Raw genomic sequence first — 13,115 nt, forward strand, 5'->3', positions numbered from 1 at the left:
TCTCTCTCTGTGTCTCTTATGAATAAATAAATAAAATCCTAAAAAAAAAAAAAGAACCTGTCTTTGCATCACTGGTATCACAGAAAGCATGGGTGTTGACAAAGTAGGTCTTCTTGCACAGCCCTGTTTTGGGTACCATACTATTTTTGAAACCCCTTCTTCTCTCTTTGCCAGCCCTTCTTTACAACAGTCCTGGGCTGTCACGGAGCTTCTTTTCTGTGCCTTCCAATGTCCAAGTGTCAACAGGTGTTCTGGTAGCTAAAACAGTCTGTGGGGTCAGAGCAGCACACCCAAGGACCTGTCCTTGCCTGGCCAGATAACCACGTAAAAACAAGCAGTGCTTTTGAAGCAAGGCTACTAAGTGGCTAAACGGAGATCTAGAGACAGGAGAGCCACGGGAAAGAGGAGGCAAGGTTGAGATACTAAAGCATCTGCAAGACCATGACTTTATTTATAAGACACATATCGCCGAATCCTCCAACTTTGCAGTGAGAAAACAAAACGTGTGCCTCTAAATGGATTTATTTCATGGCATTACACTGGGGAGCCTTTATCCTGATTCCAGAAATACCTTGACATTGCCTTCAAGACACAGGACAAATTTTTGTGACTATACTTAGTGGTGGCAAAGACTAGTTTTTTGAGAATGTGTGTTATTTTCAGAAATAGTCAGGTCATTTAGAACTAAGAATAGTAAGACGGGGGAAATCAATGCTATTTTGGTGTAAAAACCAAGGTGCTAGTTATAATAAGACAGGTTGGGCGTTTCCTGTGCAAAGACAATTTGAAATGGTCATTTTAAAAGTGCTCTGAACAGTGGCAATGTTGGTGTGGAATAAAAGTGTATGCAACCAAGCCAACAACTCGAAGAGGTCATGAATATGGATGTATACATCGTGGAATCTCATTACTATCACAGTCCTCGGGGAAGTTTAGAGACAACAGACAAGCCTGGTATTCACTTCTGAGATCTCAGGCAGAAACTTGTAAAAATCTACTCTTAGCTTCAGTTAACTGGTCACCACGTCTGCAGAGGAGGGGCTGAGAGGCAGGACACCCCTCACACGTATTAAACTGATATCCTAAGGTTCTCGGACCTTCCAGTCTATTAATAAATTCTTAGTATCTAATGAAGAACATATTGCACTGAAGGCTCTTAAGGATCTGGATCTCCTACCCTTTAGGAGTCCTAAATCTAAAACAGGCACAACTTATGTGGACACATGTCAATAAGATTAATAACAGCTAACACCTTTTTTTCAAGACTTTATTTATTTATTTATTTATTTATTTATTTATTTATTTATTTATTTTTAAAGATTGTGCTTATTTATTCATAGAGACACACAGAGAGAGGGGGCAGAGACACAGACAGAGGGAGAAGCAGGCTCCATGCAGGGAGCCCAACGTAGGACTCAATCCCGGGTCTCCAGGATCACATCCCAGGCTGCAGGCGGCGCTAAACTGCTAGGCCACCGGGGCTGCCCCAAGATTTTATTTTTAAGTAACCTCTACTCTCAACGTGGAGTTTAATACTTCTACAGTCCTTACTACCTGCTATGTAGTTTCTTTAGCACAATATATATTTATATTGACCTAGGTAATACAACCCTGTGAGTTATCACTATTTTTATTCCTGTCTTACATAACAGAGGGCTGAGCCAGAGAGAGAGGTTGCCCAAGACCACATAGTAAAGCTGCAGAGCTGAGACTGGAACCCAGGCAGCCTGCCTCCACTTTCGCTCTTACCCACTAGGCTAAACCACATTTCTACTGTTTCTACGAACCAAGAAAAAAGTGGATAAAGGGATCATATACTAATAGGGAAAGGGACGATGAAGAATACTTAGGAAATTATGGGATGCTCATTTAAGAAGTAACAAGAAAGGGGGAAGTGAGGGCGGTGGACTGCGTAAACAGAGCTGAAGGCCACTTAGAGCAGCTATAAGAGTTTCGTGGGCAGCCTGGCACTGAACAAAAAAGCACGGCTCTAATTTATTTAGAGACTGGAGGAGCAGCTGAGAACACCCGGCAATTACGAAGCATCTGTTCTTGGCACTGTTTTGTGTCTATTTAGTTTCTTCCTTTATTACACACAAACCAAATAATGCAGGATTAATAAAAAGTAAAAACCCTGCAACACTATTAACATGACAGTTTTTATATCCAGCTCACATTGCCCTGTGAATGCTGTTGGCCAGCAAGCAGAGATGCTTAATGAATCAAACTAAGCTTTAGCACGGGGCAGGGGACGGGCCAGGATCCACCTGGTGTCATCTCCAAGGAAGCTTTTATTTTTTTTATTGGAGTTCAAGTTGCCAACATATAGTATAACACCCAGTGCTCATCTTGCCAAGAGCCCCCCTCAGTGCCCATCACCCAGTCACCCCAACCCCCCCCCGCCCACCTCCCCTTCCACCACCTCGTGTTCATTTCCCAGAGTTAGGTGTCTCTCATGTTTTGTCATCCTCACTGACATAAAAATTAGTGAAAGGGAATAAAGGGAAAGGAGATAAAATGAGTGAAAATATCCAAGGAAGCTTTTAGAAGCCGCTGCTCCCAAGGGCTCTTGGACAGAGTGTGGATGGAGGCAATGAAGGAGCCCCAGGAGGTCTTCTGCTCAAGCACAGGAGGCCGAGCCACCCCAAGCCTGACGTCACCTCACTGACCCGGTCTCATGCAGCAGGAGTGACCTGGACGGTGGGCCTGACTGCCGACCCCAGCGCTCTTCCCGCTTGCGCAGGCTGCAACCCTTTTGGGAGGAGGAGACCCTACAGATTCCCAAGCCCTCGAGCACCCGCACCGCTCTGTAGAGAGCGCAACCTCCTCGCGACTTCCTCCCGCTGCCCCTGGCGAGTACCCGAAAGGTGTCCTGAAAACGAAGGAACGCAGGCTCCGAGTCTCCCGGTCTAAAATCTGCAAGCGAATGTAAAGGAACCTCGGGGCCACCGCGCCTTAGAGTCCCGGCTGGGGCGAGGCGCCGGCAATTCCGCTCCCTGCCGGGCACGCAGCCGCGCCCCCGGGACCCCAGCGGGTGCCTAAGCCCCGCCCACCGCTCGCGGGTCTCTAGCTCCGCGCAGCCCCGCCCCCAGGGGACCCCGGAGGGAGCCTAAGCCCCGCCCACCGCTCGCGGGTCCCTAGCGCCACGCAGCCCCGCCCCCAGCCGGGCGAGCGGGCGCGGTCACGTGGGGCAGGCCGCGCAGCCAATGAGCGGCTGGCTCGGAATGGAAGGGAATGTCTGACCCCCGTGACGTCACAAAGCGGGCCGGGAGCGCGCCGCTCTTCCGCCCCCCGCCGCGCCGTGGGCGGGGCCTGCCGTCCTCCGCCCCGCCCACCTGCCCTCGCGCAGCCAATCGGGAGGCGGGAAGCGCCGGGGGGCCCGGACGTTCGGGCGGGGCAGGGTGGCGGCCCGGCGGGGCAGGGAGTGGGCCAGCTGGGGGCCTGGGGCCGCACTCCGGGGAGCCGAGCCGGGCGGCGTGGGAGGAGCGCCGGGTGCCGCCGCCGCCTGCCGGTGCTCAAGAGGCGGCTCGTCCCCTGCGTGCCCGGTTCGTATCCCCTGCTCGCGGCCCCGCGCCGGCGGGATCCTCCCCGACCCGCCCGAAGTTGTGAGGGGTTGCCCGGCGCGCGTGGGGAGCGGCGGCCGCGGGCGTGCGGAGGGCGGGCCCTGGGGCGCTCGGGGCGCGCGGGGGCGGCGGGGCTGCGGGGGGCAGGGGGCGGGCCGCGGGCGGGGGAGGGGCGGGCCCCGGGGCGCGCGGGGGCGGCGGGGCTGCGGGTGGGGGCGGGCGGGGGAGGGGCGGGCCCCGGGGCGTCGGGGCTGCGGGCGGGAGGGGGAGGCGGACGGGGAGGGGCGGGCCCCGGGGCTCTCTGGGCGTCGGGGCTGCGGGCGGACGGCGGGGGAGGTACGAGTCCCGGGGCGCTGGGGGCTGCGGGCGGGGGCGGGGCGGGCCCCGGAGCGCGCGGGGGCGTCGGGCTGCGGGCGGGCTGCTGTCTGCGCCGGGGGCACCGGGGGCACCGGGGGGAGGGCGAGCCCAGGTACCCCGTACGCTCCCGGGGCCGCCCCGCCCGAGGCTCCTGCATCGGCGGGAGGGCGAGCCCAGGTCCCCCGTACGCTCTCGGGGCCGCCCCGCCCGAGGCTCCTGCACCGGCGGGAGGGCGAGCCCAGGTTCCCCGTATGCTCCCGGGGCCGCCCCGCCCGAGGCTCCTGCACCGGCGGGAGGGCGAGCCCAGGTCCCCCGTACGCTCCCGGAGCCACCCCGCTCGAGGCTCCTGCCCCGAGGCCGGTGGGGGGGTGGGCGGCGGCGGCGCAGGAGGATGCCGGGGGCCGCCGGGCTCCGCGGCCGGGCCGGATGGCGTGGCCGGGCCCGGGGCGCACCCCTGCCGGCTGCGGGGTTCCCGCCGCCTCGGGCCGTGCCCCGGCCGCCCCCGCGGGGTGGGTGGGTGCGTCTGCTCCGGTCCTCCCCACCCCTCCGGGCCCGCCCGGGCCTGCCCCCTCCCGCCTGGAGCGACGGCTCGCCCCTCCTCCGCGCCCGCCCCCCGCCGCCGCCTCCTCTAATGAGCATCTCTGCTTTGCTTTCAATGGGCCGGTGCTGCTGTCGCTGCTGCTGCCCGCGCGGGTTGTGGATGTTGTCGGCTCCGTGTTGTGATGACAGGAGAATGTGTGTGTGTCCCGGGCCCAGACGAATTGGTAGGTATGCGCTTGACCACCTGCGTGGGGTACCGGGAAGGATGGTGACTGGCTTTGCGTGTGCATGGTTTTCGGTGGGTCGCCGTGGATGAAGGGGGGAGGTAGGTAGAAGCAGGGCCGGGCGGGCGGGGGGAGGTCCTGGACCCGGAGAGCTTCGAGGCCTTAGTGCAATTCCCAGGGAGGGACCGAGGAAACTCATCAAACAAGTGCTGGCGTGGGGCTTCGGGGCTCAGAGGGAGATGGGTGTCTTCACTCACCGAGAGATGGGTAACGGGGGCTGGGAAATGGCTAGGCATTTCCAGAAATGCCGAGAAATTCTTTATACAGGGTGTTTCATGCAATCGGATTACATAAACTGAGGTTCTGACACCTTGACTAGTGTGGCTCTCTTTCCTTCCTTTTTTCCCCCTCTTCCGTTTACCAAAAGCTTGGAAAGCTAAAGAGCTGCGGAGTCGGAGCAGTGTAACAGCATTTTCTAATTAATAGGGTCTGTGGGTTTATTGAATGAAGTGGAATCATTTCCTGGCACAGGCTCTGCCGAGCACATCGGTAAGAAGGGATGGGTCTCGCTCCTGTGTCGGATTGTGGTGCATCTTTTCTTATTAGTCATTGGCAAAATGGGCCAAATTTGCCCAGCTCTAAGATGCTGCGTGTAAAGGTGCCTGGGTCTGGATCACGGGATGGGAACTTTTCAGTGAAATTGTGCTCAGAGATCGCTTGAAAATCCGACACTCCTCCGGTTTCCTGACGCTGCACCTTGTTGCCCTTCTTAATAGCCTGGTCAAGAGCTCTCTACCTCATTAATTTAGCGATTTTGTCAGCAAAAGTTTTGATTTCATGGGGTTTTGTGGTTGAATCACAGGATATTCAGAAAGATGCTCAGTTTTTGCTCCTTTATGCTTTACACATTTGAAAGTACTCTGACTTCTAAGGATCTCTGGTCTGATGGAGAGAATATATCATGTGTGCTGGTGATGATAGAGCACTCATTAATCACAGAGCAGGGTTTTCATGAATTCCATATTCTCCAAGAATTTGTTTTTTGAAAGAATGTTGGGAGTTGGGGGATTGGGATAGTCTCAGTCCATATGTTAAGCCTCTGAATAACTGAAAGTTGATAAATTCCACTTTTTTTTTTTAATTTCGAGGACTTGTGCGGTGAAGGAAAATTCTATTACCTGAGTATTTGAGTGCTTGTTGTTTGAATTTATGTATTATTCAGACCATCTGCTGCATGAATCTGTTCTTTTGCCACAATGTTTCATTCATTTTGCAGTTGACTACAAAAGCAGAAGAATCGTCAAAACAAAGTATTTAAGGAAAGTGCAGGTTCCTTGGACTTCTTATTCCTAGATTAGACATCATATAACCAAACTCTGTTATGCATCTACCAAACCCCTGCCTTGCAAACACGTATACACACACGCGTATGCACAAAGTAGTAGTTTGATTCAGTTCAACTGAATCACGCAAAAGCAAACATTTCTTCTTCTTGTAAAAGTCTTACATTTTAAAATAGCACAAATACAAACTTTTTTTTTTGCACAAATACAAACTTAATCTAAACTCATGGAGAAAATTTTCCCTTAAGATGGGCATCCGTGTGTATTTTTAATATTAGAAAATCTTTATACAGAGCATGAAGTGAGTTACTGTGCTCTCTGCGTGCAAATCTGACAAGAGATATAGTCTATGCCTGGAAGCCAATGTCATGTGGCCCAACATTTGAGCACATCTCCTGGCTCAATCATGTACCCTTAACCTTTGGATGACTTTCAGGTATTCAGTTTAAGTACGGTTATTTAAGTGGTTAGTCTTGATAGATTCCTGTCCTTCTGGAATTTCTTTTCCATTACTGCATTTTAGAATGCTTCTTTAGTTATTGATCTTATTTCCAAAATTCTAATCATTAGCTTCTATTGCCTATGCTTATCTTCAGGTTTTTAAACAAATCCCTTCTTAAATAGTGCATTTAAAATAATGGTACTTTCTGTCATTTGCAAAAGAGGTTCTATATGCCTGGTTTATGCACTGCTTATTACGGAAGCAGACAAGAATCAGTTATTATTCAGTGTTTGATTTTTTTTCTGCTTTCCTACATCTCACTTATCACTTCTCTAATTGTCAGAAGGGCGTATGTGAAAGTAACGTAACATAGCTAACAATCTCTGTGATATTTGTACATTTTTTTCCTGTAATGGGTTCAGACTTAAGAAGGAAATGCTGATATTATGACTCAAATGGTTTTGTTTTCTGTATTCTTTTTTGTTTAGTGCATTTATTTCCTTTTTAAAAGTATTTCTGGGGTGCCTGGGTGGCTCAGTTGGTTAGGTGTCTGACTCTTGATCTCAGCTCAGGTCTTGGTCTCAGGTCCTGGGTTCAAGCCCTGTGTTGGGCTCCATGCTAGGCATGGAGTCCACTTAAAAAAGAAATAATAAAGTATTTCTAAAGTCTATTTCTTTACAGGCCAAATGACTTTTTTGAAGCAAGGCCTCAAGAATTCAGGGGAAATAAATGTTAGTGAGAAGGAAGAGTTTTTTTTTTCCCCTTGCCTGAATTATCTGGATTAATGATACACATTCATAAAATTTTCTATGTAGGGGTGCCTGGGTGGCTCAGCGGTTGAGCATCTGCCTTTGGCCCAGGGCGTGATACTGGAGACCCGGGATCGAGTCCCACATCGGCCTCCCTGCTTCTCCCTCTGCCTGTATCTCTGCCTCTCTTTCTGTGTCTCTCATGAATAAATAAGTAAAATCTTTAAAAAAATAAAAATAAAATGAAATTAAATTTTGTAGGTAAAATGTTTTGGCTAAATATTTTCAGTGTCATATAGTATTACATTTTTAAATTCTTAATATGTGTACCTTTTTTATACAAACCTTAGACTTTTATTTTACCATTTATTGCTTCCTGATGGCAAGTGGATACTTTTTTTTTTAATGTAAGAGAAAATATTTTTCTAGGTATTGAATTCTATTTGGGATCCATAATGTTTGAAAATAGTATTTCTACAGCTTCCTCTGATTATCAGGGGAAAATACCAGCAAGTAAATTAAATTCCAGAACTTAGAGCATTTACATTACTAACAAAGTCTTAGAGCTTCTACTATACCTAAAATTGTTTTTATCACAAAGAGTACAGTAAATTAAACAATGAAAAAATGAAACTAGTATCCGATTTCAAAGCCTCACTTCAGCTAACACTTATAAAGGCATAGGATTCCAGGAGAGGCCTTCCATAGCATCTGCTTCGGTGTGTTCACTTACAACCTAGGGAAGTGAGGCCCAAAGAGGTAAACTGACCTTTCTAGGATTATTTGGCAAGTTGCAGGCAGACCTACGTTCCTAAGCTCACCAAATTGGCACAGTGGTCTAGAGAAGCGTAGTTTGCAAGACCGTCCACTGGGGTGCAGGAAGGGAATACTGGAATTCCTATTTTTATTCATTATGTAAAATTTTTTCTATATGTTACAGTGAACATTATATCAATACAGTGATCTACGTATATTACTTACAAAATAATTCATGAAAACATATATATACACACAATACTAACACCTGATACTTGCTGACGCCTTTTCGGTGATAGCCTTGTATAATCAAAGGTAGACAATTGGCCACAGGTCTCGAAACAGGATTGTCATTAATGAGAGGAGTCTCTGTGTGATATGGGAGATCCAGGGCCGCCTTGAGGATACAGAGGGCGGAGGGTGATTGGCCAGGTGGACGGCCGCTGCATGATGTTACGTAATCCTCTTCTCCTCAGCTTTTCCCAGCCGCAGCTATTGTACGTGCCGCACAGTCTGCACTGCACAAGGAAATGTGAGGAAAAGAGAAGAGTAAAGCTCGACTGTAGTCGTAGCTCCGTGAGGGAGTGAGAATTGTACTTAGCACAATCCACCCTGTAAAAGGAGCACGTGGTGGGCGCGTGAGATGCGGTGCTTGGAGCCCGGGGCCTAGCGCAGGTCTACCTGCCGGCAGTTGCACGAAGCAAGGCTAGGTGGAGCGATCCCAAGTGTAACTCTTGCCTTTGTTGTCTGTGTACCTGCCGTCTAGGAATCCCCGTCGGAAGCTCCGGCCTGCCGCTGTTCTCGGATGCCATGCCAGCGCCAGCTCAGCTGTTTTTCCCTCTCCTCCGTAACTGCGAGCTGAGCAGAATCTATGGCACCGCCTGTTACTGCCACCACAAGCATCTCTGCTGCCCGCCCCCGTACCTTCCTCAGAGTCGCCTGAGATACAGCCCCCACCCGGCGTACGCAACCTTCTGCAGGCCGAAGGAGAGCTGGTGGCAGTACACCCAGGGGAGGAGATACGCTTCCACACCCCAGAAGTTTTACCTCACACCTCCACAAGTCAACAGCATCCTGAAGGCTAACGAGTACAGTTTCAAGGTACCCGAGTTCGATGGCAAAAACGTCAGCTCAGTCCTTGGATTTGACAGCAATCAGCTGCCTGCAAATGCACCCATCGAGGACCGGAGGAGCGCGGCCACCTGCCTACAGACCCGAGGGATGCTCTTGGGGGTGTTCGACGGCCATGCGGGCTGTGCCTGCTCACAGGCGGTCAGCGAGAGACTCTTCTATTATATTGCTGTCTCTTTGTTACCCCATGAGACTTTGCTAGAGATTGAAAATGCAGTGGAGAGTGGTCGGGCGCTGCTGCCCATCCTCCAGTGGCACAAGCACCCCAATGATTACTTCAGTAAGGAGGCATCCAAATTGTATTTCAACAGCTTGAGGACTTACTGGCAGGAACTTATAGACCTCAACACTGGGGAGTCTACTGATATCGATGTTAAGGAGGCTTTAATTAATGCTTTCAAGAGGCTCGACAATGACATCTCCTTGGAGGCTCAAGTTGGTGATCCCAATTCTTTCCTCAACTACCTGGTGCTCCGAGTGGCATTTTCTGGGGCCACCGCCTGTGTGGCCCACGTAGACGGTGTTGACCTTCACGTGGCCAATACTGGCGATAGCAGGGCCATGCTGGGTGTGCAGGAAGAGGATGGCTCTTGGTCAGCAGTCACTCTCTCTAATGATCACAACGCTCAGAATGAAAGAGAACTGGAACGGCTGAAATTGGAACACCCAAAGAATGAGGCCAAGAGTGTGGTGAAACAGGATCGGCTGCTTGGCTTGCTGATGCCTTTTAGGGCTTTTGGAGACGTGAAGTTCAAATGGAGCATTGACCTTCAAAAGAGAGTGATAGAATCGGGCCCAGACCAGTTGAACGACAACGAATACACCAAGTTCATCCCTCCTAATTATTACACGCCTCCGTATCTCACTGCTGAGCCAGAGGTCACTTACCACCGGTTAAGGCCACAGGATAAATTTCTAGTGTTGGCTACTGATGGGTTGTGGGAGACCATGCATAGGCAGGATGTGGTTAGGATTGTGGGTGAGTACCTGACCGGCATGCATCACCAACAGCCAATAGCTGTTGGTGGCTACAAGGTGACTCTAGGACAGATGCATGGCCTTTTAACGGAAAGGAGAGCCAAGATGTCCTCAGTATTCGAGGACCAGAATGCAGCAACCCATCTCATTCGTCACGCAGTGGGCAACAACGAGTTCGGGACTGTTGATCACGAGCGCCTCTCCAAAATGCTTAGTCTTCCTGAGGAGCTTGCCCGGATGTACAGAGACGACATTACCATCATCGTGGTTCAGTTCAATTCTCATGTCGTAGGGGCGTATCAAAACCAGGAATAGCGAGTGGATATTATTACCCTGGCAATTCTCAAAATGAAATAGATTTCAAGGGCAGACAGATTTGTAAAAGATACTAATACAATAAACATTTCCAGTGGGTCATTCTAAGCATTTACCCATTCGATACTCTAGTTGGTCACATACTCCAGATTGACTTTGCAGCAGGGTGGCAGGACCGTGAGCGTCTCATCCTGCCTGGCTCACCTCACAGCACCTCCACTCGTAGCAAGTCAGTTCCTTGTTGCAAATGTCTTGTGACATTGGCTTCTTTTATCAATCTGAGAAAATCAGGATGACCTGGCAGGTAGGATCTTGAATAGGCCCAAAGCCAGGATCTTGCTGGGCGTATCTCTTGGTAAAAGGGAAAAAACGTTTCCGTTCACACCCGCAGACCCCTTTCATCACTAAGGTTCCAGTGTACATGAGAATGTTTATTTACTGCATGATTTCCTAGATAGACAATCTATGCATTATTCATATAACTTTATTTTAGCCTGAAGTGGTTTTCAAATCCAGTACTTTAAGCCATAAATGACTGAGAACCAATCTGAATTTGTAAGTGTTTGTGATTATTTGACTGGAATGCTTCTTAAGTGGAAAAACAAACTACTCCCTTCCCCAGCCCTGGTTACCTAACGTAATCGAGATCTTTTCTGTTTTGCCACACCCTTGAAGACGATGCTTTTGGTTTCCTCCACTCTTATGTTGATGTCAAAGAAAACATTTTTTAGTTTGTAGTAATGAAGGGATTTCATTTCATTTAGTTTGAAATAAAATGATCCAGAATAAAAAGAAGAGACTGTTCGTTCAATCATTGTCATCTGTAGCCACCAGCACGTCATGCTTATCTTGTAATCCCCAAAGGCTTGGCGTGCGTGCGTGTGCGGTGGATAGACTGCTGCCAGGAAATCATACTGCCCAGTTAGTAGTGATCAGAATCTTCCCCACTTTTGGAGTTTCAAGGGTGACGTATATAAAATAAGTTTTAAGTCTCAAATTGGGGAGTAAGATTTAATATTACTTTTGGGTGTTGACACCGGGGAGGGAGTTTTTGTTTTTCCCCATGTAGACGTAGGTCAGTTAAAATATTTGGTTTAAAAATGACTAAATGCTTTAAACCTATTGTAGCTTATAAGTAGAAATCTTAAGATATATACATGAGAAGTTTTAAAAGGTAACTGTTGTGCATGCCTGATGCTTAATAGAACCCTTAGTAGCATCAAGTGTTGTTTGCAGCAGTCTCTGTAATTATACGCAGTCCCTTCTAGTGCTGTATCAAAGTAAATGAAAATAAATATATTCAAATTGGCTTTTTGGGAGCTTATTTGATATGCATCAAATGGCATTTGTCCTGTGTTTAATGGTGATCTGTGTACAGCTGTGCATATATTTTCATCACTTCCTCTAGCATCACCGTTAAGAGAATGGCTATGACTATGTTTGATATTCACATAGATTTTAAGACAACACATGATCGGCTTTCCCGTGTATAATTAGTCGAGGGGTTTTAGGAGTCCTTCCAATTTCTGTAAAATATGAACTAGCTGTTCAAGGACTTCCTCTGGACTGTGGACACTAAAGCAATGTAGAAGTGATGGTAAAACTTGTTCCAACTGAAAAACAGACTCAGGCAGATTGTAGCTCAGAGCAGCATATAATGTTTGTTTTCTGAGTTGTTGTTTTTCCCTCACTTTTCCCCTTAATTCGGCTTGGGACTTTTCTTCCAGGCAGCATTTTGGAAGGGGGAAGGCTGTACTATGTATTTATTTCTAAATGTTTTGACGTCATCTTTTAATTGAAATATATGTAGATTATTAAAACCCATTTTCAGGCTGCTATTTTAATTTCTCTTGAACACCGCCACTGAAGAGTTCCATATCATATACTTCATAGTCTTGTCTCTTTTTAGTACAGTATGTTATAAATTCAGTGTCCAGTGGTCACAATCAAAATAGTAATCATTATTGCACAAGAAACTCAGTCTGCAGTCCAAAAGCTGGTCTACTCTCTAGAAATGAGAACGCTGTGTGGAGTTGACATGATAGAAACAAAAATAATTGGATGTTAGAAATCTGAATGTACTATCATCTAAAAGCAGTTGTGATTTTATTGTAATTGGTTGTCACTGTGATGTGATATTTAAAGTATGCAGCGTATGTAAACTTTCATAGTATTTAGCTTTTCTTAAACTTTTTTTTATTATGGAAACTTTCTAACGTGTATCAACCTCTGTATTTATATTTAATCAGTGGCTCATGATATTTATAATACGCCCCTAACTAAGTGGAATGGTGGTATATTTCACAGTACTTGGTAAAAAAAACAAAAACAAAAACAAAAACCTGTGTCTTATAAAAGATGTATCTGTATGAAGACGTGTGAAAAGTTTATAATATTGGTCACAGAAATGCCCACAGTAAATTAAAGCTTCATATCTGCTTTCTGAATGGCTTGTGTTGGTTTTTAATGGTAATGCGATTTATTAGATGCTTTCTACGACAGTAGGTTATACTTAACTTTAGAATCCAGTAGGTAATTAGTACTTTAACAAAAAATCCCACATACTATTGACATTCAATAGAATGCACAGATTTTAAATGTGTAGCTTGGAATTTGGTGACCACAATCCCAATAAAGATACACAACTTTTCCATTATGGAAAATTCCCTCCTGCCCTCTCCCAGTTCATCCTTCCCCACGTTAACTATTGTTCTGAC

At 47.8% G+C, this 13,115-nt stretch overlaps 1 protein-coding gene across 3 annotated transcripts; it reads left to right on the top strand.

Annotated features, from left to right (window-relative positions):
• Positions 1 to 3,422: 3,422 nt before the first annotated feature.
• Positions 3,423 to 12,845, top strand: PDP1 (pyruvate dehydrogenase phosphatase catalytic subunit 1). Of its 3 annotated transcripts, none has more exons than XM_055303489.1 (3): positions 3,466 to 3,545; positions 4,650 to 4,684; positions 8,741 to 12,845. In XM_055303489.1, exons 2-3 carry the CDS (start codon positions 4,654 to 4,656, stop codon positions 10,396 to 10,398), a joined length of 1,689 nt encoding a protein of 562 aa, XP_055159464.1. In that variant the 5' UTR covers positions 3,466 to 3,545; positions 4,650 to 4,653; the 3' UTR covers positions 10,399 to 12,845. The 3 variants fall into 3 exon arrangements, with proteins under 3 accessions (XP_055159466.1, XP_055159464.1, XP_055159465.1); XM_055303490.1 differs by lacking the exon at positions 3,466 to 3,545 and adding an exon at positions 3,624 to 3,648; XM_055303491.1 differs by lacking the exon at positions 4,650 to 4,684 and having other exon boundaries at positions 3,423 to 3,545.
• Positions 12,846 to 13,115: the final 270 nt, after the last annotated feature.

The sequence above is a fragment of the Nyctereutes procyonoides genome, unplaced genomic scaffold, assembly GCF_905146905.1.
Source record: "Nyctereutes procyonoides isolate TBG_1078 unplaced genomic scaffold, NYPRO_anot_genome, whole genome shotgun sequence".
Taxonomy (NCBI): Eukaryota; Metazoa; Chordata; class Mammalia; order Carnivora; family Canidae; genus Nyctereutes; species Nyctereutes procyonoides.